The sequence below is a fragment of the Octopus bimaculoides genome, chromosome 6 (genome assembly GCF_046866305.1).
Source record: "Octopus bimaculoides isolate indiv1 chromosome 6, ASM4686630v1, whole genome shotgun sequence".
In the NCBI taxonomy this organism is placed as follows: Eukaryota; Metazoa; Mollusca; class Cephalopoda; order Octopoda; family Octopodidae; genus Octopus; species Octopus bimaculoides.
The window spans coordinates 117,034,676-117,061,641 of record NC_142933.1 but is presented as its reverse complement, the minus strand read 5'-3'; the positions used below and the strand labels follow the sequence as shown (position 1 = coordinate 117,061,641).

General features: G+C 35.5%; 1 protein-coding gene across 1 annotated transcript in view; it reads right to left on the bottom strand.

The window, feature by feature from the left end:
* Positions 1–26,681, bottom strand: part of LOC106882005 (dual oxidase) — a 58,796-nt gene extending 32,115 nt beyond the window's left edge. The window contains exons 1-12 of the mRNA XM_014932549.3: positions 26,559–26,681; positions 14,127–14,225; positions 12,916–13,077; positions 12,007–12,194; positions 10,589–10,796; positions 9,456–9,619; positions 7,973–8,033; positions 5,969–6,065; positions 3,737–3,797; positions 3,123–3,225; positions 2,053–2,225; positions 806–981 (exon numbers count right to left, since the gene is read on the bottom strand). Coding sequence (XP_014788035.1) covers positions 806–981; positions 2,053–2,225; positions 3,123–3,225; positions 3,737–3,797; positions 5,969–6,065; positions 7,973–8,033; positions 9,456–9,619; positions 10,589–10,796; positions 12,007–12,194; positions 12,916–13,077; positions 14,127–14,225; positions 26,559–26,613 — 1,547 coding nt within the window. The 5' untranslated portion in view covers positions 26,614–26,681. The remainder of the gene's footprint in view (positions 1–805; positions 982–2,052; positions 2,226–3,122; positions 3,226–3,736; positions 3,798–5,968; positions 6,066–7,972; positions 8,034–9,455; positions 9,620–10,588; positions 10,797–12,006; positions 12,195–12,915; positions 13,078–14,126; positions 14,226–26,558) is intronic.
* Positions 26,682–26,966: the final 285 nt, after the last annotated feature.

Sequence of the window (26,966 nt, the reverse complement as noted above, 5' to 3'; positions counted from 1 at the left end):
TCTTTACAAATAAAACTACTCTTGGATATAGAGCTAGAAAAAGTAAAATTTAAGAATTAACTACAATACAATCAGCTTCGTTGTAAATAGGTACTATAAGTGGTGCAACCCATAATTGTACGTTTGCAGTGGTGGGCTGATCTATATCGGATAAACTGCATCAGGGTTGATTTTTTTTTTTTCTTCAAAGGTTTAGTCAGAGAAAGAAAGGTTTCATTGATGCCCTTTTGTTGCAGGCCTTCAAGTCTGGCAAGAAACAAAGAAGTCATTCTCTGACAAGGGACTTGACTTAAATACTTGCAATGGAATGGCCTCCACTAAAGGTTTCCAATGGCTAGGTGGTGGTGTTAAACAATAATTGACAAAGTCTACAACTCAAAAACTGGTGCAGTTCATTCAACAAACTTTTATAATTTCCAATTGCCCCAACTTCACTCACAAAGCTTAGTTCATCTTGAAGCTACAATAGAAGACACTTTCCCAGGCGCAGGTCATAGTAAAGTGAACTTCTAAACCACACAGCCATGCCTGCTTGCTTGCTTTCCATAGAAATATTATGTAAAAACAAGCATCAGTGTTCCCATTGGTTTATTAGAATCAAATAACAGGATAGATCTGAGTTATTTCTCCCAATAAATGTATGCTTCCAGTAAGTAAATGCCACAAGTTAATTTGTCTCATCATTAATTAGTTGTTAGCTAACCTAACTACCAATTAAAAGATTATCTAGTCATATTAATGTTGTAGCTCATTGGTTCTTTGTAACAAATTAACTTTTGCAATTTAAAAAATCTTTTTTTTTTACCCATTTCGTATATTTTCAAACCAAAATCGATCTCCATCTCTCAATCGCAACAGTTGTTCTTTTGTCAGGGTTCTTATTAGCTCTCCTGGTCCATTTGCAGTAGTTTCCATCAGAGCTCCAGTAAATATATCAATGTTATCTAAAGATTTATGAACCGATTCCATCTTTTTTATCAGCTGAAAATAGATTATATAAATAAAGTATATAATATATGACAAACAAGGGAAATAATTCAAAGTTCAAAGACACAAAAAAGTCAATTCAATTGAAAGGTTTTGTATGTGTATTTGGTGTGCAAGATTCTTGATGTGGATACGTGTGTTAAAAGAAATACAATTAAACCTTGGGAGAGACATTATGCCGGTAATAAACACATGCACTGATTCAGTCCTTTATTAACTGTTGCTATCTCTAGTAATTTGTTTTCTAACATTTTAATTAAATATTTTTTGTACCTCAGTGAAGAATCACCAATTATTCATTTTAATCATTTTGTTACCATATTTCTGTTAACATATGCTCCTTTTGTTTCTAGTTTTAAAATAATGAAGAATTTTGTAAAATAATTTTCTAATTATTAAGCTGGGGTCTCAATTTGGAATAAAATTTTGATGGCAAATTATAATTTCGACCATTTTAAGACAGTAAAGTTTATCGTAGAACTTGGAGTGGTCTCAGGTAGGTGCCTCTATTTTCTGCAAGTTTATGCTACCAAAAAATCATAAGGATTATTAACCATTTTGTTTCTTTGCTATATTTTTGTCGAAATACACTGCCTTCGTTTCAGTTAATTTTAAATTTAACGAAGCTTTCGCAATATAGCTCTGTCATCAAGATGGAGTTTAGAACATAAGTTAACATGAAATTCTAATGGAAGGTTTTAGCTTGGAGATTTTGGGTGGATTAGCATCAAAAGGATTAAAATTCATCTTTTGGATTCCTATAACCAAATATATATTAGTAACAGGACAAAATATTGATTTTAAATTTTGACACAAAGTCAGCAATTCTAGGGGATGAGGTAAACCAATTACACTGGCCCCAGTGTTCAACTAGTATTTTACTGACCCCAAAAGGGATAAAAGACAAAAGGATAAAAGACAAAGTCAAACTCAGCAGAATTCAAATGCAGAACGCAAAGATGGACAAAATGTCACTAAGCACTTTGACCAGTGTGCCATTGATTCACCAGAATGACACCTTAACAGGGGAAAATATTAATCCTAGAAAATAATGAAATATCTTACCTCTGGATTAGAATTAGCTAATTCTGGGTTGATATCTTGCCAAGATTCAATTTTTTTCATGCCGAGTGCAGCTCTTGCAGTATTGTAATCAGGGAGTCCGTAATCACGACCTTTCATTATTATCTGGACAACTTTGTCTTGTAAATTGTAATATAAGGTGCCATGATTCCGCCCTAGAAGAATTACCATTAGCAAATTAATATTTTTTTTTTTTTCCTTTATATGAATAAATATCTTTGAAATAGCAAAGTTCTTAAGTTAATCAACATTTCAAGGGCTTGAGCTTATATTTTTTTTACCAGTCCCTGAGAGAAACTTGGAAGTTGATGCCAAAGGCATTTCTAATCTAGTGATAATCATCATCATCGTTTAACATCCGCTTTCCATGCTGGCATGGGTTGGACGGTTTGACTGAGGACTGGCAAGCCAGATGGCTGCACCAGACTCCAATCTGATCTGGCAGAGTTTCTACAGCTGGATGTCCTTATCATTAATACAGCAGCATCCTCAAAACTTTAATAACCACTTCATACAGAAGACCATGCAGTATCAAGAGCATTTGTCCCCCATTAATTTTAATAGGCCCCTCAAGTTCATGTGTATCAGCCAACAGCATCAGCATAGTTTAGTGAACTACTGCTTGACAATTAGTGTTGGTTTGTTTACATTCCCAAACTTAGTGGTTCTGTAAAGAGACCAATTACATGAGTATCATATTCAAAAATAATTACCGGGAGTGATTTGTTTGACTAAAACTTGCAAGTGCCCCAGCATGGCCACAGTCCAATGACCAAAACAATGAAATAGCAAAAAAAGTATTAAAAATATATATAAAATAAAACTTAAAATGCTCAAGGGACTTTTGGAATGCCCTTTTTAGAGAAATGAAAACTTTTCCTGAATTGTCTCAATAGACAGCAATTTCATAAACTGAAGAAGAATATTTAAGAATAACAAAAATACACATGAAACTTTCAGATAGAAAATTTTTCTCAAAAGAGAAAATGGTTTAGCCACTTCTGTAATAAAAGATTGAAGTTTGATATTTTAAGCATTTCTGAAATATTCACCTTTAAAATCATCCACAATGGTCATGTCGTCTGCTTCAGCTAGTTGAGAAGTCATACCATAAAGAAATTCTTGAAAAGAAGTCTCATACTCTTTTAGATAATCCTATTAGAATAAAAAGAAAAATAATAGAGTATCAGAATTCTAAAATTAAAATTTATACATATTTAGCTTCATGACCACAATCTTGGCTGTGAGGCTAAGGAGTTTGCTTTGCAACAATGTGATTTTAGGTTCAATACCACAGCATGGCACCTTGGATAAGTTGTCTGCTGAGTTACAGGTTGTCTGGAGCTTTGTAAGTGAAATTTAATAAGTGGAAACTGGAAAAATCTGTCAGTATGACCATTTTTGTTCTTGAGTGGTAGACTTTGTCCATCTCCCAGTTTGATGGTACACCACCCGATTCTTCAGTATACTAAGCAGAGGCTTCTCTGTTGCAAGCATTTAGACTTGATCTAAGTTTGTAGGTATAGAATGGCTGAATGGTATAGAATTGTAGTGTATGACTGGGCAACTTTTATTTTCTATAACCTAAATTCAACCAGATTCCAATTGAATTACCAAAAGGCACACCAAACATTTATTAGATATTACAATATAACAATCAACTTACTTGTCCTTTCCAAAATGTATTACAAAATCTCAATGGATGTCGGTAATTGCATGAAGAATCCCTATAAAAAGAAAATTAAATTTCAAAAAAAAAAAAATGAAATTTATTAAAATGCATTTATAAACCAAATTTTTTTTAGAAGAAGTGAAGAACAGGAACATAACCATGATATAATGTAAAATGAGCAGCATATTTGGATACTTTCTTTAAAATTCCCAAATATTGATCACAATTTTTTTCAAAGAGAAATTCATTTTGGAAGAATATTTTAAAACTAGGAACAGTCTATGGTAGAAGGTATGTTGCCCAGTGGTCAAATAACTGGGCTCTTGATCATAAAGCAGTAGGTTTGATTCTTGGTCAATGGAAATACATCTTCCCAAGCAAGGGACTTTATTTCCTCCAATCTAGTTGGCTGGTAAAATATTAGGATTAATAGAGCACTATCAACATCAAGTTAGTGTGACAATATTAATAAGTTATTAGTATGGCCAAAACCCTTTAGACATGAAGAGGGATACATTCCACAGTTGACTGATAAACCCTACATATTCCCCTTTTTTCACAGACTGTATTAGAGGTAACCTTGTATTATGGCATGGCTTAAATCAATATAATTAACACAAAATATTTGCAGCATAAAAATGCTGAATTTGAGTTGGATGCCAAGAAAGGTTTTGGCAGCAACAAGGTTAGATATAGCTCATGATCTTTGGATGATGAGTCTCACAAAGGCGATGAGAAATGATTGAGACTGTTGGTGATTTGCTGTGCTTCAGAAGACACATCAAGCTTTGTGAAATTGTAGTTGTGGCTAGTGCTGGTGACACATTAAAATAACCTGGTACCCTCTGGAGTGGTTGACATTAGGAAGGACATCCAGTGATAGAAACCAAGCCAAAACAGGACTGGAACTTGGTGCAGCTCTCTGGCTTACCAGTTCTAGCCAAACTATCTCACCCATGCCAGCAGGGAAAATGGATACTAAATGGAGATGTTTTAAGTGCAGATTAATATATATATGATATAGTAAATCAAAAGTAATTTTTAACCAAATGAAATTATATCTGTAATGAGAAACGAGTCATTTGAGTTAACGATAATTTTTATCAAGTAAAGCAAGAGAGATAACTTTCAAATTCAAATTGATTAAAAATTGTTTGGTGGTATGAAGTAGAGAGTGAATGTCTTACTTGGATTCAACAAACCTTAGAATAATTGTGAGAATAAGTATTTTTGAATGAAAAACATGCACTGATTCACCAATTTAAAATAATGAAATAGGAATGTATTAAGAACATAGCTAAGTGAAAGCTAACATATTCTATGTAGTGAATCAATATTCCAAGAATTCAAACACCCCAATTCTTTTCCACAACTTTTATCTATATAAATTCACAAAGTAATAAACCTAAGAATTATAAAATAAATTTTGTTAATACTGTATAATGTTTTGTACTTTTTATTTTTCAGAAATTTATTAAAAGAATCTCTAATTAAGCTCAAAGAAATTAAAAAATTTTCCTTTTATTAATTCTGCAATAACTAACAATAATTATATATTGGATTCAGTATTTACGTGACTGTAACTCATGAATAACCATAATTGATTAAGGAATAATGAACTTGAGTCAAACATGAAAAAAATGTTAGACGCTGTGCTGGCAACAGTTAATCCAGTTTCTTCAGATTCCAAACTGACTGGTTTCACAAAAACTTGACCTCCTAGAAATAGCTTCTATTTCAAACGATGACCAAAACAGCATGGTATATATTTTAGAATTATCAGTCATAATTATCAACATTATCATTATCACCACTATCATAATTATCAATGTGCTTAGCAACATTTCATCTATCTTTATGATCCGAGATCAAATTTAGCTGAAGTCAACTTTGCTTTTCATCCTTTCGGGGTCAATAAAATTAGTACCAGTGAAATACTGGGGTCGATGTCATCAACTGGTCCCCTCCCCACAAATTTCAGGCCTTGTGCCTTTAGTAGAAAAGGTTTATCATTACTACTTTGCCTTTCAGCAGTATTTTTTCTCATTCTTTATAATCTCAGTTTAAATACTGCTAAGGTTAACTTCACCTTTCATCCTTTCAGGGTTGATTAAATAAGTACCACTGAAGAACTAAGGTTGATGTAATCAACTGGCCCACTCCCACCCAAATATCAGGCCTTGTGCCTATAGTGGAAAGAATCATGATTAGTAGTAAAATAATTACCTGCGATAAATGACAGACGGCATTAATGTCAAATAGTAGTTCATGACAACAGCATCATAAATGGCAGCCAGACTGGGATCAACACTTGGTTTGTAACCTAAGAAAATGCAACACTGAAGCTTAATTATTCAGAAATACAATCCAAACAATATTCAACATTTAATTAGGGATCAACATTAACCCTGTAGTGTTTAAACTGGCTATATCCAGTCCAAATATTTTTTTCTGTTTTATGTTCAAACTCGCCACATCCAGCCTCTAACATCATTCTAAAAATAAACAATTGCTTCATCAAAATCTCAAAATCATGAGACAATGCATGATTAACTCAAAAGAATATGAATAAATAAGCATTACATGTGACTAAGTAATCCAAATGCTAAAGGGTTAAAAAGAAACAGAAATATTAGAAATAATTATATGATGAGGGAAAGGGAAAATGACAATGACAAATATTTTAATAATTTCAGTAAACATGGGAGATAACTCCATGTATGTTTAAGTTTTATAAGGCCTCAGCAAAGCATAAACTTCATTGTACTTTCCAACCAAAGTTATGATAAAATGGATATGTTCATTTTTAATAAACAAAGATTGATAAATTTTAGTGAAACCTTTAGTAAATGCAGAATGAAAACTAATATTTACACCCTGTCTTCACATGTTTTCTTCTTTCTCCAAAGCAATAATTCTATTAAGGATAATGTTTAAAGTATTGTGAAATCATTGCAATGTTTACAAAGATAAAGATTTTTCTGTCAAAACTGACAAGATTTCACATAAGATATTAAGCATTATTAACATTTAATGTGTTATTTGGAGAGGGATCAAATCAGAATGTATTTGATTTCATGTAATAATGATGATCTTTTCTATTATAGGCACAAGGCCTGAAATTTTGAGGGACAAGGCTAGTTGATTACACTGAGTCCCATGCTCAACTGGGACTTGTTTTATAAGCTGTTAAAGGGTGAAAGGCAAAGTCAACCATGGTGAAATTTGAATTCAGAACATGAAAAACTAAAAGAAATGCTACTAAGCATTTTGTCTGATGTTATAATAGTTCTTTCCACCTTAATAATGGTTTCAAATTTTTGCACAAGCCAACAGATTCATGTGGGGTGGGACTGGTTAGTCGATTATATAAACCTCAATAGTCAACTGATGCTTATTTTATCAACCCTGGAAGGATGAAAGACAAAGCTGACCTCAGTGTATTTGAACTCAAAATGTAAAGATGGACAAAATGCCAGTAAACATTTTGATTGGCATGCTAACAATTCTACCAACTTGCCCCCATTATAAGAAGGATAAGAATTTTGGCTCAATACCAGCAATCTGAGGTGAAATTTATGGATAACATTGATTTGACTGGTACCTCAGATTTTGTCCTTAATGGCTTATTCAAAACCATTAAGGGCAAAACCTATGATCCAATTCAAATTAATATATGTATATGTGTGTACATACATACATACATACATACATACATACACAAATATTTTTTTAATGATTATGTAGAAATAATTTCTTTTATATTTGGATAACAAGAATTTGTACTATTAATTTGCTCACAACTTGTATAAACAAATCTAATGGTGTTAGATTTGATTCAAACTTTTCCACAAATAGAACTCTTGAGACTTAGAATGCAAACCAAAATCTACTGTAGAAGAAAATACACTTACATATTATTTGAAATAGATTTTATGCCAAAAAAAAAATCTGAAGAAATCGATCATTCAAAATCAGCCATAACAGGCCCAAATATTCAGCCTGTTTTATATTCAAACCAGCCAGATCAGGCCTCTCACACCTACCCTAAAATATCATTCTAAAAATAAACAATTGCATCAATGAAATATCTAAGCAACAAGATAATGTAAGAGAAATTCAAAACAAAGTGAATAATTAAGCATTGCATATGCTTAATAATGTGAATAATTAAGTATTGTAATCTGAAAACTAAAGGGTTCAAGTGGTTCAAAAAATGTAAAACCTTACCTTGATAGGGTTCAACAGTTTCATTGAGGAATGTTGGTAGCCATTCATAAATTACAATGTTCTATAAAATAAATAGAACAATACAGATTCAAATTCTACATAAAATCTGTAGAGATAAGCTTAAAAGATCATATAATACTTAATGACAGGCATGGCTGTGTGGTTAACAAATTTGCTTCCCAGCCACACGGTTTTAGGTTCAGTCCCACTGTGTAGTATCTTGGATATGTGTCTTCTATAACAGTTTGGGGCTGACTGGAAACAGATGAAGCTATTCGTATGACAATGACACTCATTCACAGCTATCATGCAATGTCAAGATGAAACACACACACACAACAGGCTTCTTTTAGTTTCCATCTACCAAATCCACTCACAAGGCCTTGGTCAGCCCAGTGCTTAAGAAAAAGATACTTGCTCAAGATGCTATGCAGTGGTTAGAAAGCTTGGGAAGCAATCTTTATTCAACTGGCAACCACATGATTCACTCAATGTTTGCATACTGCTTATATAGGGCACTAAACCCCATCTTGTACACTAGATCACTTAAAAAAAAAACAGTTTAAAAGCAAGCATATTGTCATTATTTATAACTGTTCAAAACTTGCTGGATGCACATCTCACACAAACATTGATTAGAAGCAAGTTCATAAAAGGTAAAATATAGCATCAATACAAGTGTTTCGTCTGCCAACTAAAACTAAGCAGCTAATACTGCCACATGGCAGTACTGAATGAAACTGCATTAAATGAGCTAACCCTGAAATGCACAATATCACAAGACTCATACTAACTTTGTTTACATTCATTTTGAAGGAAGTGAAGGATAATGTAAGAAAAAGAACTCAAATCCCCTATTTTATTATTCCTTTCTTGCTCTGTAATAGAATCATTACAGGACTGGGTTTTTGACTTTGAAAATTTATGCACTAAAGCATCTTGTTGAAAATTTCTAAGATTATTGAATCATAGAAAAATGTTTTGTAATAACAAAGAAAATATAGATTTTTTTAAAACCTGTAATTTCATACCCAAGACATTAAAATTATTGAAATGTGGAATATAACCTACAAAATTTGGCAAACATGCGTAGTTGAGTGAAATATATTACTTCAAGAAGGTGATATTTATTCTTACTTTTATTTGTATGCCATATATTTTTAGATTTAAATTAATGAAAATACTGACATTTTTTATGAGAAAATGTTTACGAAAGCAAAAGAAAATTTTAATTTAACACTTTAACATTAAACTGGCTATATCTAGTCTGAATATTCTACCTGTTTTATGATCAAATTAACCAGATCCAGCCTCTCACACATACTCAGCAACATTATCTTAAAGATAAACAATCACATCCTCAAAATCCTGAAGTTTCAAGATAATGCACGATTGGTACAAAACAATGCAAATAAATAAGCATTGCAAGAGATAGTATAATTTAAATGCTAAATGGTTTAAGTGAATAATGTTTGATATTTACCTGCAATGAAGCAATTACCCAACTTCGAGCTTTGTAAAATAATTCATCAGCATTCATTTCAAAATGTACCTTTAATTCATCAACAAGGTGATTGTGCCACCGAAAGAACAGTACACTTAGTGTAATAAGAGCAGGATTTTCATGTGCATGGTGATTACCAAATTCTGAAATTTAATGATCAGTCAATCAGGTTATTAAGTGGTGATTGCAATTATAGTTTGGTTGAAGTTGCTTTAAAGAGAAGTTGCTTCTCTTTGATATGAATTAGAATTTTCACACTTATTACATTGTCAGTGCCATCTTGACTTTATTTTGCATACAAATGGTATCCCTGAGTTATTTCCCTTGATCTTTGCACACACACACACACACACACACACACACACACACACACACACACACACACACACACACACACACACACACACACACACACACACACACACACACACACACACACACACACACACACACACGCTTATGTTCTTTTACTTGTTTCAGCCATTTGACTGCAGCCATGCAGGAGCACCACCTTAAGTCAAGCAAATAAACCCCAGGACTTATTCTTTGTAAGCCTAGTACCTATTCTATAGGTCTCTTCTGCAAAACCACTAGGTTACGGGAATGTTAATGCACCAGCATACATACAACCCCTGTATGTATGTATATATATATATATCCAGGTAGAGTGAGTGGAGAAAGTAAAATCCAGGTGAGATATATTTCCAAAGTTAGCAGATCCTCTGAGGTTAAAATTACTCTACAAGGTGTACTCAGCAACCTAGTCATCAGGCCAATGATACCTTAATTATATGAAGGTTACATTATTGTTGAGGAATCACAAGTTAACTCTCCTAACATAATTTAAAATTTATTATTTTTCATGAACTTTCCTTTTTTATACCTACCACAGACTGCTCAAAGTTCACAAACTTCCTACACTCAGATCCCTGGATCTTACACACACACGCGCACACGCGCACACGCGCGCGCACACGCACACGCACACGCACACACGCACACACACACACACACACACATATAGCATCTCTTAAATTACTTTAATTATCAGTAATAATTTTATTTTAAAACAGACTAATGAATATAAAATCAAAATATTTTTATTAACTTACTCCAGTATTTTGATGCATCTGGGTAACCATGGGAATGAAAAACTGGAAATCTCCAGTTCCCAAGTCTCATCGTGTTGAAAGAAGGGAATTTGTGCCACAGGTCATCTGCATCCAATTTACCAGTTTTCCAATCTCGAAGAATATTAGCCGTCACTTCATTGTTCCCATAGATTGCACTGCCATCCAAAAAACTGGTTACTTGGTTTATCTGTAGTTATTGATTTTTATATATGAACTTTCAACTGAATTAAATTTTAATTTACTTGGAGTGGAAAATAATGTAAGATTAAATATATTTGAAGATTTTGAGGTAAATGACCAATGGTAGATTCAATTGGATAATAGAAAAATCAGCCAATTGGCCAAAGGTTCGTATGCTGTCCCCTTGCATTGACGGTCAAGATAATTTGCTTCTTGCATCACAGTTCACTCTATAGCTACAGGTGTATCCCAGTTATTTAAATTCACATATCGTATTGACCTCTTAGGACCTCACCAAAAAAAATTAAGTCAAATTCCTTCATTGAGAAGAAACTGAAGAAAAACAAATGCTCAGTTCAATACTAGTCTTGTGAATGGGCGAATAAGGAAGCCGCTATGTGGTGGTCTTGACTTATGAGAAACAGCTGACAAATCTCTCTCAAAACATAGTCTTATCTTCAAACTGGACATAATGGATAATCAAATGGACATGGCTTGAATACCTTTAATTAGGCTTGGGTTAACCAATGAGTAAAATATGCACACTCTTAGGCCACAGTTTTTTTTTTTTAATGCTGAATTTATAAAAGGGAAAATAGTGCAACTGAACTGGTTTTTTTAGAAAAAGTGTTGACAAATTTGCATTTCTTAAAAGTAAATTCGTTTATGTTGCTTACTTCAAATTAATATTATATACATTTAAAAATAGGTCATGTTTAATATAGTTGTGACATCAGGCCTGCAGGATGGCCTGGGAGGAAACTGAATTATTAATTTATCATTTAGCACTTTTGTTTTAATGTCTTTTCAAAAGTACCTTTGTTTGACTGTGTTTAGAGTATATATTGGTCGATCCAATGATCAAAAGCAACTTGAAGCAAAATAATTGGCTCGATGGATATTTGTTATTCATGAAACATTGAGCTATAATTTCAAACTGTAGCTTTCCTCTTGCAAGAAATAAGAATACACTAACAGGAATACAGGAAATAGACCAGCAGGAATACATGAAATTACAGTTGTGAGTCACAGATGCTATACTGGTGATACTCCTGTATATTTCCTAATTACTCATGTATATTTCCTAATGCTAAATAACTAAATAGCCCAAGCATTTTTCCAATGTACAAATGTTTGTGGCCATCAATCTATTGTGTTAAGGAATTAAAAGTACATGACATTGTTTGAAATCTATGTAAAAGGGTTTGAGCCCTTACCTGTTTCCTTGGGTTGTTTGGAGAAACCCCTGACTGCCTGTCATAATCAACACGTTCATAAGGGATAAAATGTCTACCACTACATTTGTCATCAAAGTCTTCGTCACATCTTGGAACTTTTACATTCAGAATTTCTACTGGACAGCCTGGTTCGTTAGTGTTGGAAACTTCTAAGGTAAGGAACTGTCCTGAATATTAAAAGCATATAAAATTACTTTTGAATGCACAAACATTCACAGTAAAAAATATTTTCAGGTCATCATTTAACATCTGGTTTACATGCTGGCAAGAGTTGGGCAGTTTAACAGGAACTGGCAGGCCAGGGGAAAGGGCCAAACTCTATTGTCTATTTTAGCATGGTTTCTACAGCTGGATGCCTTTCTTAATGCCAACCACTTTACAAAGAGTACTTAGTTTTTTTGTTTTTTTTTTCTTCTTCTTCATGGCACCTGCATGGTAGGGTTTCCAAGTAACTGGCAAGACAAAATTCCTTCAATTGGGGGAATTGTGCCAACAAAGCCCCAAATTTTTAGGAGAGATATTGCTGAATGAATTAATTCCAGTACTTAACTGGAAGGTTGACAAATGAAAGAAAAATTTCTGCCAAGACATTGCCTTTCGGGGGTGGGGGGTCAATCATGTTGACCGTACTTGTTTGGCGATTCTGACTACAAAAATTATGGAAAAATGTTTTGACATTTACTTATTTCTAAATGGATTATAATAACATATTCCTTGATTTACTGAAAGACTTGGCTTCAAATCCAAGAATAAACCCTAGCAGTTTCTTAGGGGATGGATGGATGGATAGATAGAGAGATAGATAGAGAGAGAGAGGTAATTCTTCCATTTGAGAACAGACAAACATTATATCAGTTAATTTTAAATAACATACAAGTTAATATTTACCAAAGTATGCAAACAGTGCAGTTTTATTTGTAGTAGACATTTTGCCAATCTTTCCCTGAAATAGCTCTCTGCTGATGTATCTTGCATTTGGCCTATTGGAACCAGATGGCAAGTATGTCTGGTCTTCATAATGGTTTGGTAGATTAAATGCCAATGGGCGAACTGAAGAGAAAAAAGATTGTACTTTATAGAAAGAGGCATTGCTATGTGGTTTAGGAGTTCACTTCACGAACACATGGTTTTGAATTCTGTCGCACTGCAGGCCATCTTGGACAAGTGTCTATTATAGTCCAGGGCTGACCAAAGCCTTGTGAGTATATTGGTGTAAAGACGCCTGTCATACATATGCATCACCATCATACAAGTAATGTTGTTCATTTCCATTCTTGCATGAAAAAGGAAGTCTGGTCATGGGGAAATATTAGCTTGCTTTGAAACAGGTAAGAGTTAGCAACATGAAAGGAATCAGGCTGTAGGAAACCTTCCTCAACTAATTCCATCTGACTTATGCAAGCATGGAAAGGTGAAAGTTAAAACACGATGAGGATTTAAACTAAGGAAAATATGAAAAATTTCCATGTCATTACCGTTTTGTAGTATTGCTGAAAACATAGTGAACATTATATTTATAATTGATTTGGAACTGGTTCCCGAAGTACATAATATACGGTTATATTTATTTATTTGTATAAAGGATTAATTATAGTAACATATAAATATTGGGTTGAAAACATTTTGGATTGAAAAAAGCCGAATGTTGCCTATGGGGCACAAAAGGGATTTTCGACCCAATATTTACATGCTATCATTTATAACTTTATGTGAGCTGGCAGTTCTATTAGCATGCCAGACGAAATGTTCATTGGCGTTTCGTCCATCTATGCGTTGAGCTCAAATTCTGCCAGGGTCGACTTTGTCTTTCATCCTTTCTGGGTCGATAAAATAAGCACCAGTCGAACACTGGGGTCAGTGTAATCGACTTAACCCCTCCTTCAACTTGTTGTCGTCCTTGTGCTGAAATTTGAAACGATTATTTATAACTTTATGTATTTTGAGGGAACCAATTCGAAAACAACAACAAAAAAAATTTTACCATGTTTCTTTGAAAGTTTGTGAATTCTCATCATCCAATATTGTAATTGCATTTTGATTTGTTACATGATCAAAATTATTCCTCATCAATACTTAAAAAGAAAAAAATGGTAACTTACAGGCGGCACCCAATGTTGGATTGGACTTGCTGTTATACCAACCATCAAATCTTTGATGTTGAATGCCTTTCTTGGTGGTGTTGAATGTAAGTGATGCTGCTGAAAGATTAAAGGGAGATAAAGTACAATCACACAAATGTATACAGTAATTTCACTTCGTTTCATAAGGTATTCAAGAGAAGAAACAATGAACTGAAAATGCAAAGTACATTGATATAAACATTATGGTTTGGATGTGAAGGTGGATGGCTCAGTTGATAGAGCGCCAGGCTCACAATCATGAGGTAGCGACTTCGATTTTTGGACTGGGTGTTGTGTTTTTGAGCAAAGCACTTTATTTCACGTTGCTCCAGTTCACTCAGCTGTCGAAATGAGTTGTGATGTCACTGATGCCAAACTGTATCGGCCCCTTCGCCTTTCCCTTGGATAACATCGATGGCGTGGAGAGGGGAGGTTGGTATGCACGGGCGACTGCTGGTCTTCCATAAACAACCTTGCTCGGACTTGTGCCTCGGAGGGTAACTTTCTAGGTGCAATCTCGTGGTCATTCATGACCGAAGGGGTCCTTTACCCTTATGGTTTGGATAATTTCAACTGATTGGAGTTTTCTTAATCATAGTATTACATATGTGAGATTCTAATTACTATGCAGAATGTTCCCACAAATATCACCCATCGGCCATTATGATATTCATTATGATATGCGTATCACCCATTATGATATTCATAATGAAGGTCATAACATTCTATTTTTAAAAAAATAGAGAGAGAGAGAGAGAGAGAAAGAGAGAGGAGAGAGAGAGAGAGGAGAGAGAGAGAGAGGAGAGAGAGAGAGGAGAGAGAGAGAGTGGAGAGAGAGAGGGAGAGAGACAGGGAGAGAGTGGAGAGAGGGACGGGCAGAGAGATAATCAGCGAGGTAGACAAAGATGCAGGGAGGAAGACAGAGAGGCAGATCACTATTAACCTTGCAAACTGTATGTAACTTGTTTTACGTGGAGGCCTAAAGAAATCAAAGCATGCCCTTTTCTTTTATTACCAGAATTTAATCTTCAACTGATCACTGCCATTTTCTTGGAAAAATTTGTTGAATAGATCCAAAATGTTTTCTCCCTCTCATTCCATCTAAAACTATATATACTACTTCTCACCTTATCTATCCTAAACTTAAAACGGAAACGATTATTTGACTATATTACATAATTGCTAACTTTTGGCTCTCTACGGATGAAGCACAAAGCGAAGAAACAGATTGTCTATAAATATAGAACAACTATAAATTATCAAATATACGAATAGCATAACATTTTGAGTTACATGAAGTATATGAAAAGTTTTTCTCTCTCGCACACAAAAAAGGAATAATCAATCACCCAACAGTTTTCATGAGAAATAATACAAAACAGAGACCACAATGAGATGCCTTCAGAAGAAGCACAATGCTGGTTGTATACGAACAGAGAAAGATTGTTCCAAATCTAAACGAGCAGTCCATGTGTTGTGTACAATGATCGTCTTTTAACCCTTGAAAATAGCTAATACTAAGAAAATGGCCAAGGACAAAGATTACAGTAACATCTGAATTTAATTCTATATTGTTTCCTATTCATATTCCAGAATTATGCTAAAAGCTTTATTATCAGTGCATTTTATTTCTATACATCACTATGATAATCATGAAGACGTATAACATATTGATTAGTATGTTGAATTGCCGATATTAAGGTCGTGGATTAAGTTTCATGGCCAGGTGGTACCTTGCATCTTTGAAAAAAGCACTTCTTTTTATGTTAATTCAGTCCACTCTGCTGAGAATAAGTACGAGCAGCAGCTTGTGAGGGGTAACAGAGGAAGTCACTCGAAGTGTAACATGTTTAGGGACCTTGTCATGTACTTAAGATCTTTGAAATTAAAAGGGTAAGAACAGAATATAGAATAAGCACTATTCTTATATTTGCAGGTTTTACTCCTTGTGAAAATTTAAAGAATATATACTTCTAAGGGCGCTAACCCCAAAAGAGATCCTGTGCACAGCGAACTGACGTCCTATAAAAATGGTGTAGGTATGGTTGTAATCTCCACTGCTTAATGCCTCAGAAACCAAGGTAAGCTCCGGTTCCATGAGGATAAAGGCTCGAGACAAAAATACGTTGGTAAATATTTCATTAAAAAAAGATTTAAGTCAATACCACCAAATCTGATATTAATCCAGTCGATCAATTTTGTTGTGTTTTATGCTTGTTGAGTAAGCTACCTGTTATCTACAAGGGATTACGTACTTATTTAATGTTCACAAGTTAAATATTGAGAGTAAAACTGGAAGTTTCACTCCTTCGAGATAACACTTGCTTAGATACAATCTCTGAAGAAAATATACAATTATTCAAGAACAAATATGTTTACAACGACCATTTCATATTAGATGAGCGAATGGAAAAGAATTTACATTTCCGGCTTGAAACGGTTGTAGGAAATGTTTCTAAAAACTTCTGTTATAATCCAGGTATTGCCTAACTTAATTAAGTGGTTTAGATATTGTTGAAGATGGAATAACAAGTAAAGAAGGAGGAAATATTTTCAACAAGGTTTTTAGTAACTTCATAACATACACGATCTCCAATGTTTTGTGTATTTTTCTAAATGGAAAAAAATGAAGTATTGTCACCTCGCTCCTTAAAACTTGTGTGCCCTACTCGATGGCCAACACGAGTTTCTGCAGTCAAAGCTATTCTTGAAAATTATTCAGATGTCCTCATTTCTTTACAAGAGGCAACAAATGAGTTTGGCACCAACATTGCATCCAGAGCTAATGGTAGTCTCACGTATCTCTCTACGGGCAAATGCGTTCTTGGATACTCTGCGAAATGCGACCAGAAGTCCGTCGTATGTTTCCAAATGTTGAGCGATTGCTCAGGATACTTGAAAAAGATTAGTTGTGAATAAGTTGGGAAATTATTTATTGACAGCAATGGTGCAAGATATAACACATTTGGAAAGTTCTCAAAGACAAATTTACTTCATATTTTTTTATTCAAACGTCTGTTTTATTTTTTGTTTATTCGATATAATAAATTCTTTTTAAGCTTATTTTTTTTTATATCTGAACTTCATTTGAATATGAAATTTAATTAGCGTAAAACTTTACGTATGTGATAGGGTCCTGGAAAGGCACCATAAGCAATACTAACATGCTCCTCTAAGAATCAAATGTTGGTTTGCCCCCCCTCGCATTTTTAAGGCAAAGAGGCCCCTATAACTGATCGTTAAAAATATTCCAGACACGTATTTTATTTCAGCAAAGATATTTAATATGTCCAGCATCACTATAAGGAATCTTGGGGGTATACCTCGAGTTTTAGATAAACGGTTTTGATAAAAGAGGTTATCACGGTTACTGGTTTCATTATCCTTCGTCCGATTTCACTTAATCCCGCTGTTATAGTGGTAAAAAAATGTTTTGCTGTACATGGACAAAATTGCAAGCAAAAGTAAAGAAAAAAAGGAAAACTGATTAGTTCAAGTAGAGCTCAGAACACAGCTTTTGTATTTTGGATTAAGTTACATCAACCCTAATACTTGACTGGTACTTTATTTTATCGACCCCGTAAGGATGAAAAGCAAAGTTAACCTGAGCAGAACTGGAACTCGGAACGTAAAGGCGGACGAAGTGCCGCTAAGCATTTGTTCGGCACGCAATAATAATTCCACGATAAGCACAAGACCTGAAATTTTTCAGGGACGGAACCTAGTCAATTATATCGAATACTGGTATTCATCTGGTACTTATTTCAAAGACCCGAAAGGATAAATAGCAAAGTCGACCTCGGTAGTATTTGAATTCAGCTGTTAATAATAGCTTACAATACAACAGGTTAAAAAACCTATAGAGCGAAAAAAAAAATAGCGAAAGCTGCGTAGGGAACTCGAACCACGAATCTTCTGTATTTCAGACTGATGTTTTACCAATTAAACTAAAATAATCTTTCAACCATCTAAATTAGTCGCTTTAATCTCCTAACTGAGGTTATTTATTTAACTCAAGATTCTACCGTTTCAACAACTTTCCCATCAGTTTTTGCTACTCAATATTGTTTACTAAAGTTCACAGCTTTTATTATCTTTTAGCCTGAAAGGTAAGGCAATGCCCATGGCCAGTCACCTTGCGAAGACTGGTGAGAGGTAGAAGGGGAAGTTATTTTCGCATCAGAGATCTGACTCAATGCTTTGGACAAAGTCGATTCTAATAAAAGGAATCCCAAGTACCAAGTGGTGTCGTTAAACCGAGCGACGGATTAGGTCTACCACCCAATTAGGCGATTTGAACAGAAAATGCAAAGAAATGAAGCACATACCGCAAGCATCCGCTCAACTGATACTTATTTTGACCCTGGAAGAATGAAAAGCAAAGTCAACCACGGCGGAATTTGAACCCAGAACGTTAAGACGCTACGCACTTTGTCCGGCGTGCTAACGATTCTGCAAGCTCGCCAAACAAAATTCTACCAAATGATTTAGCCAAAAATTTGCTTAATACATTTAATAAAGGGCAACTGCTCACAAGGCTTTAGAGATTTTGTAAAGAAATCTATTGCTAGATTGAAATTTAGCAGCATTTGGAGTTCAGTCCCACTGGGCGGCAACTTTGACAAGTGTCTTCTACTCTCACCCCATGCCGACCAAATCCTTATGAGTGGATTTAGTAGACGGAAGCTAGTCTCTCTCTCTCTCTCTTTCTCACACACACACACACACACACACACACACACACACACACACACACACACACACACAGTGTATATTCTCTTTTACTCATTTACTAGTTTCAGTCATTTGACTGCGGCCATACTGGAGCACCGCCTTTAGTCGAGCAAATCGACCCTAGGACTTATTCTTTGGAAGCTTAGAACTTATTCTATCGGTCTCTTTTTGCCGAACCGCTAAGTTACGGGGACGTAAACACACCAGCATCGGTTGTCAAGCGATGGTGGGGGGGGGGACAAACACAGACACACATATATACATATACACGACAGGCTTCTTTCAGTTTCCGTCTACCAAATCCACTCACAAGGCTTTGGTCGGCCCGAGGCTATAGTAGAAGACACTTGCCCAAGGTGCCACGCAGTGGGACTGAACCCGGAACCATGTGGTTGGTAAGCAAGCTACTTACCACACAGCCACTCCTGCGCATATATATATATATATATATATATATATATATATATATACCGGAGTAAGTATATATATACCGGAGTATAGCCTTGGTCGGCCCAAGGCTATAGTTGAAGATACTTGCCCGAGGTGCCACTGAACCCAGAACCATGTAGTTGGGAAGCAAGCTTCTTACCACACAGCCATGCCCGCAGCTATATTTTTTTTTCAGTATGCTTTGACCGTTTAACGCAGACACGTATTTTTTCTCCGTCTTTTCCTTCTCATCTATCCTTTCTATAAAAGGAGCGTAGGCTCGAAACGTTAAACTTCTTCCAGTTTTCCTGAGCGTCAATCTAATACACCCTCTTCGTTGATCCTTCATCTCGTCTTTATGTTTACTGTATTTTTTAATGGATATATATCTCAAATTAAAAGACGTTAGCTGACTCCTTAAATGTGATTGGTTGATAAAGGGTTGAACATTTTCTAAGTGATTTGGCGAAAAAGGTAATATTGGGGCAAGACTATCTGTGCGGTCTTAAAGACACTTTGCAACCACGTGATTTCGGGCGCAGTACCACTGCGTGGCGCCTTGGGCAAGTGTCTTCTCTCACCACCGGCCAACGAATGCACTGTGAATCAATTTGGTAGATGGAAACTACTCTGACCATCTATATTGAACTATTCCCACCAATTAGTTCATATTTTTAAATGAGAAAAGTTTACGTAACTGATGCATTTCCTATTACATATCATGAAGACACGTATTAAGTGATTTCAAAATATCACTGTCCGGTTCGACTTCGTTATTACATACATACATACATGTCCAATCTCCTCACCGCTTGACAACTGGTGTTTTTGTTTACATCCCTGTAACTTAACGGTTCGACAGACACCGATAGAATACCAGGTTATTTTCTTTTTTAAATCAATATAGGCTTCGACTTTTTCTATTAAGCCCTTTGAAGCGGAACCCCCGGAATCCCAGTACGGCCGCGGTCCAATGACTTAAACCAGAAAAAAAAAAAAAGAAATGGGGTAAACCTATATTTTTTAGGCGGTCGGACAGCTCATCCGGAAAGTGGGTGGTCCATGGGAGTTGAAAAGATTGGTGGTCCATGGGAGATGAACAAATTGCAAAGCTTAATAAAGTGAATATGATTTTAACCATTTTAAACTTTTACAACGCATGACGAAGACAGAAATATTTCGTTTTCATTTCATTGCTAAAGAATGGCCGCATGAAAATATTTCTCAAATAATTTGGTGTTTGTGTGCGGAGGGTAGGGGCTAGTAATTGTCAATTTGAGAACCAGGGCGTTAAACCACCAACACCCCTTGACAAATAAAGATAGATATCTTTTACTTGTTTGTGAGAACAAACACAGAAACACACCCACGTCTTAAATTTGTTTATGGTAACGTTTTGAATATGCAAATAAAGTTCCTATTCCATTGTACCGGCCACTGTCTATGATGTTGACTAGTGAGCCAGTTTTTCGGGGTTGCATCAAGTTATACCGATATAATATAGGATAAATATAATAATAATCCTAGGATAGAATTTATAAATATTTACTGCATCGCTACGTGCGTTTCCACAAATCATGACTTTTAAGATCAGAGTCCGTATTCCTGGAATGGTTACAGTATAGTCCGTAGTGTCCTTGGGCATCCAATTGAACATCATCATTGATTTATTTCTTCAGACGATATAACAGTGGTTCCTCTCTCTCTGGTTCATCCACGAATGTTATGTCGACTAACCGGATGTCCAAGGATACTACGGAATACGCTGTAATCAGCTCAAGAATACGGACTGGGATCTTAAGTCATGTGATTTGTGGAAACGCACGTAGCGATGTATTAAATGTTTATAAATTCCATCCCGGGATTATTATTTTTTTTTTTCGTATGTGTATTTCGTGTGCAAGATTCTTGATGTGGATACGTGTGTTGAAAGAAATACAATTAAACCTTGGGAGAGGCATAATGCCTCTCCCAAGGTTTAATTGTATTATTATTATTATCATTATTATTATATAGAAAGGATTGAGGTAACTCCTCCTGAAGATATAGAGTCAAAATTAAAAGAAGAGTGCCATTTGCTATCTCGTGAACAATATTTCGACATCTTGCGTGTCTTCCACTGGTTCAAAAAATAAATTTGTCAATCTACTTCATTTTCGTTTGTATAGAAAGGATTGAGGTAACTCCTCCTGAAGATATAGAGTCAAAATTAAAAGAAGAGTGCCATTTGCTATCTCGTGAACAATATTTCGACATCTTGCGTGTCTTCCACTGGTTCAAAAAATAAATTTGTCAATCTACTTCATTTTCGTTTATATAGAAAGGATTGAGGTAACTCCTCCTGAGTTACCTCAAGTACTGGAGGGAAAGACGCTTTTGAAAATTAACGCAAGATGTCGAAATATTGTTCACGAGATAGCAAATGGCACTCTTCTTTTAATTTTGACTCTATATCTTCAGGAGGAGTTACCTCAATCCTTTCTATATAAACGAAAATGAAGTCGATTGACAAATTTATTTTTTGAACCAGTGGAAGACACGCAAGATGTCGAAATATTGTTCACGAGATAGCAAATGGCACTCTTCTTTTATTATTATTATTACTATTATTATATTATATATGGCGGGATTTGACACAGTTTCCGCTTATATTCACAAGATTCACTCAGAGTATTCGTCAATCCGGAATTATAGTAGAAGACACTTGCTCTGCAGCGCAGTGAAACTGAACTTGAAACCATGTGGTTGCAGACGAGTTTCTTGACTACGAAGCGTTGCCTGCGCCTAAATAAATAAAAAGGTAGATAGGCAGGCATTGACAGCCAGACAGACATAAATAAATAAACAGATAAATACACAGACAAATAAATATAACCTTAATCAACACATGTAGCAGCCAAGCCTACGCGGTTACACACTGCTGGGCTTCTTATATGTCACCGATTAATGACAGATCCGTGACGTGGTAAAGTTTCTCAAGTACTGGAGGGAAAGACGCTTTTGGTCTCCACCCCACTTCAATTAACAGATATGATAAGCCAGAAGAAAGTGTGCACTCCTTTCAAACCCGAGTCCTTGCCTCCCCTCATCCCACTCTTGCTATCCTGTGATGAGTCGAGTCTCCTGGTGAAGCTACCCGGGTATAATCAGCAACTAAACCTCCCTCAAATCACGTTCCCACTACTTTAGAAAAGGACAAATTAGATAAGTGGTCTGGGCTTCCTTGTACATGATTATAAAATGAGATGGTCACGGCTGGAATGCCTTTCATCATATTTCTGCATGGTTAGCGCTGACCTGAGGCGAAACAAGAACATTTTTTGATGTAACATCAAATCCCTTAATGTTTTCTATCCCTTGAATGCGGCCATGCTGGGACATCACATTCAGGAATTGATCATAGTGACCCAGGGGCGGACTGAGAGTATTAAGGGCCCTCGGGCATAACTGTTTACCGGGCCCCTTAGCATTGATTTAGAGTTTACAGTTAGTGCTGGCCCCTCCCAGCTCCGGGCCCTTGGGCAGTGTCCGATTGACCGACGGCTCAGACCGCCCCTGTAGTGACCCTAGTAATTTCAGTCAGCTACTTAGGATCTTTTTTAAAACGGGAGCCACATTTTTCATTAACGAAACACTTTGAAACTTGGAACACTGGTAGAATGTGTCATATAAAACATCTTTTTCTCTTAGTCTTCTTAAAAAAAAAAAAAGAAATCCCTAAGTTATTCCATGTTAAAGTTGTCGTATTTCTGTAATTTCAACCAATCACTGATGTCCATTCAGCCGATATACATTAAGTGCCGACTACATAAACAAACGATTCTGAAACAATTCTATCGGTGATAGGGTTAGGGTAAAATAGAAAATTTAAAAAGAAAAAAGCAAATAAAACGAAGAAAAAAAAAAGAAAATGAAAAAAGCAAATTTAAAATGAAAAAGCAAATAAAACGAAGCTATGGCTTAATCAGCCAAAGGAGTAAATATAAACAACTGAATACTTGTCAGTGATTGGTTGAAATTATCGAAATAAGACAATTTTTTACATGAAATAAATTCGAATACAAAAATATTTTTCTGTTCTATAACACAAAATAGATAAGTATACGAAGTTTGAAAGTCTTTCGGTACCAAAAACACTACGTAAAACATTAATGAAAAATGTGGCCCCCGTTTTAAAAAAGATCCGCTACTTATTTTATCGATCTCTACTTGCCAAACTGCTATTTTACAGGAAATAAAAAGGGACATAGCATAAACGAAGTAAATTGGCCGAGTTGTCAGCGCGTCAGAAAAAAGGATCTGCTTATTTGTTCTGGATTTTTATTTTCAGGGTTTATTTCCTGTCGAGATCAACTTTACCTTTCATTCTTTCGAATCGATAAAAAAAAAAAAAATACAAGAATTGGCAATACTCTAAGAATAACGGGCCGGATGCCTTACAGTATTTGTTCCTAAACTTTACGTTCCGAGTTCAAATTCAGCTATGGCCTAGTTAGATCGGTAGACCTAACTCTTTATTCGATGTAACACCACTGCCACCACCTAGGGTGCAATTAGCGGAGTCCACTCTGTTGCCAGGTTTCCGCTTTCAGAATATTTTCTTCCTGCTCTCCCACAAGTCACGGAAACTCATGGGCAGTACCTTTCCTCCTGACAAAAGATTTTAAAAGATTTAAGCGTAAATCTCTCACACACACACGACAGGCTTCTCTAGACCAGCTGTCCCCATCCTCTTTTTCGCACCGCTGACCGGTTTCATGCAAGAGAATTTTTCCATGGATTGGGGGATCGCGCGCTTAACAAAAAACACAAACTGTATAATATATAATTTGTAATTATTACATATTTAATACATATATAATGCAAAAACACGCTGCAGACCGAAAGAAATAAACTTTTAAAATTTATCTTTTCCGTGCGGCACGGTACCAAATGATCCACAACACGATGGTTGGAAACCCCTACCCTAACCATAACAGGAGAAACCGTAGTTACGGAAAACACTGGATATGACAATTGAACCGGCAAACCATGGGGTTATCAAGCGAACTTCTTAATCACCGTACTACGCCAGCAACTATGTATAGGTTTTGAGAAAAAATACTCCATTCTAAATTGATATTAATATTGTTTACATATTGTAAATAAATCTCCGTCGGTTTCGACGCGGAGTGTCCTAAAAGGTCCTAATCTCGGAAAGGCCTAATCTCTGTAATCCTGTGCAAATAGCAGAGGATTCCACAGACACTCGTACCCTTGTAATTATCAGGCAGAATCAACATGACCTTTTGATAACAGTTTCCGTCTACCCAGTTCTTCCCAAAAGGCTTGTGCCGATAAGAAGCCCCGATTAAAAAAAAAAAAAAAGAAAAAAAAAGAAAGAAAAAGCAAATTTGTCGATGATGTCATGCAGCGCGATCGAACCAGAGACCTCATAATTGTGAAATGAAGTTAACCATTTGGTCATTCTTTGTTCACTTGAAATTACACAAAGGCCAAACATTGACAACTGGAGTAGATTGTTATTTGATTCCAAGAGAAATTTGGTAAGGCAGAACAAAGCAACACTTGGATCCTGGAAGTAGAAGCGCTCTTCAGAATTCAAGGGAAATATTTGAAAAGGGGAGGTATTTCCAAGTCCATTGTGGCTCTCCGGGGCGCCGGAAGAGATACTGGCTGAACGTCCCTCTCGGAGTGTGCGTGAAATTTGAAAGTAGCTGTCACACGACGTTCTATACCAGTGGTTCCCAACCTTTTCACAGTGGTTCCTAACCAGTTTTATTTAAACGAGTTTTCCCCATGGATCCCATTTAATATGCTTATCCTTATCTATATATATATATATATACACACACACACACGAAATTTTGAATTTAGTTCATAGACCCCCAGTACTACCTTTGCGGATCCCAGGTTGGGAACCACTGTTCTATACTCATGCGAAAGGTATGGGAGAGGGGAGATAAGCTTAGTGGGGATGCAAAAGAAGGTCCAACTCCGGATATTCAAAAAGTTTTCATTGCCCCACCAAAATTTTGGAAGATACGCATGAGGGGGTGTAAACGTATGAACGAAAAAATAACTTTTGGATTTTTTTTTTATCCAGAATCTTAATTTCTGTTGTATGAAACGCAAATATAAATTCTTTTTATCTTTCCCACGAAGTAGAGTACAATGAAGAACAGGTATTCCAAAATCTACCTATACATATGTCAAAGCCAGGTAGGTATTTAAAACATAAAATTTAAGGTTATCCTTACAATAATAACAATAATAGTGGAGATAATCCTTTCTACTATAGGCACAAGGCCTGAAATTTGTGGGGAGGGGACTAGTCGATTACATCGACTCCAGTGCTTCACTGGTACTCAATTTATCGAACCCGATAGGGGAAAAGGCAAAGTCGCCTCGGCGGAATTTGAACTCAGAATGTAGCGACGGGTGAAATGCCACTAAGCATTTCGTCCAGCGTGCTAACGATTCTGCCAGCTCGCCGCCTTATAATAGTGGAGATAAGAAAGAAAAAAAGATGAAAACACGCAAACCAACACACAATATTGGCACGCACAGAAATACCGGCACCACCACCAGAGACAATCAAAGAGACAGTAACCAGAGAAATGATAGGATAGAAAATAATGCAACTAGCATAAATGACATTAACCCACTTTGTGCTTTATTTTTCAGTCCTTGCGCTAAGTCGTCCGATACGAGTCGCATTTAATAAAATTTAACTTAATTAAAAAAAGAAAATAATTGTACGGTTACAAAAAAGTCTCAACATTCATAACATTTGTTATAATAATAATTCGAGTGATTATAATAATTAACATTAAAGTAATTTACTAAAAGTTCAGAAGCCAGGTAAATAAAACTAGGATCGGTAAATAAAACTAGGATTCGATATATGAAATAAAAATTTAAACACTTAAACAATCTCGATCTAATTAACGTTTTGTGTTTATGAAACCCGATATTGTGTGTGTGTGTGTTTATTGATTCTAAGGTGATAGTAAAAATAGAATGCGGCAATGCACTTACATTCGTTCAAAATAATATTGCAAACTCTTAATTAGAAAGGCTTTCTGTAATAAAACCCGCGTAAAACACGTAAAAAAAATTATTAAAAAAAAGCGAACGGTAACACCTTTGAAATGATAAAAGCCAGCAAAAACGTAAAGAAAGAGAAAAAACAGAGATTTGAGAGATATATGAATAGTTAAAACAGAATTAAGTGTCCTGGCTTACCTGTACAGGCTGTTGTTAGCAGTGATAAGCAGAGGACTGTCGCAAGACATGTCATGCTGGTTAGAGAGAATACAACCAGCTAAAGCAGCAGACGTTTTTCCTCCAGGCTTTCCTTGTCTGTATGGGTATTTGTGTTTGTTTTTCCTCTTATTTGTTTTCGTCGTAGATAATTTTGAACTTTTCGTTGTCAACCGGAAGCTTTAGAAGGGTGGAACAAAAAGAATATAGAAATTATTAAAGTTTTTTTATCCAGCTGTTTCTCTCACGTTAGTTCATGTTTTAAAATGATTCGTCAAATCGAAACTTTTAAACTCACGTGTAACTTCCCTCAAATAATGTCATTATTTTTTTTAATATCGCAACCAAGAGTAGTAGAGTATTTTCGACAGTTGCAGCAATTCGTAACAA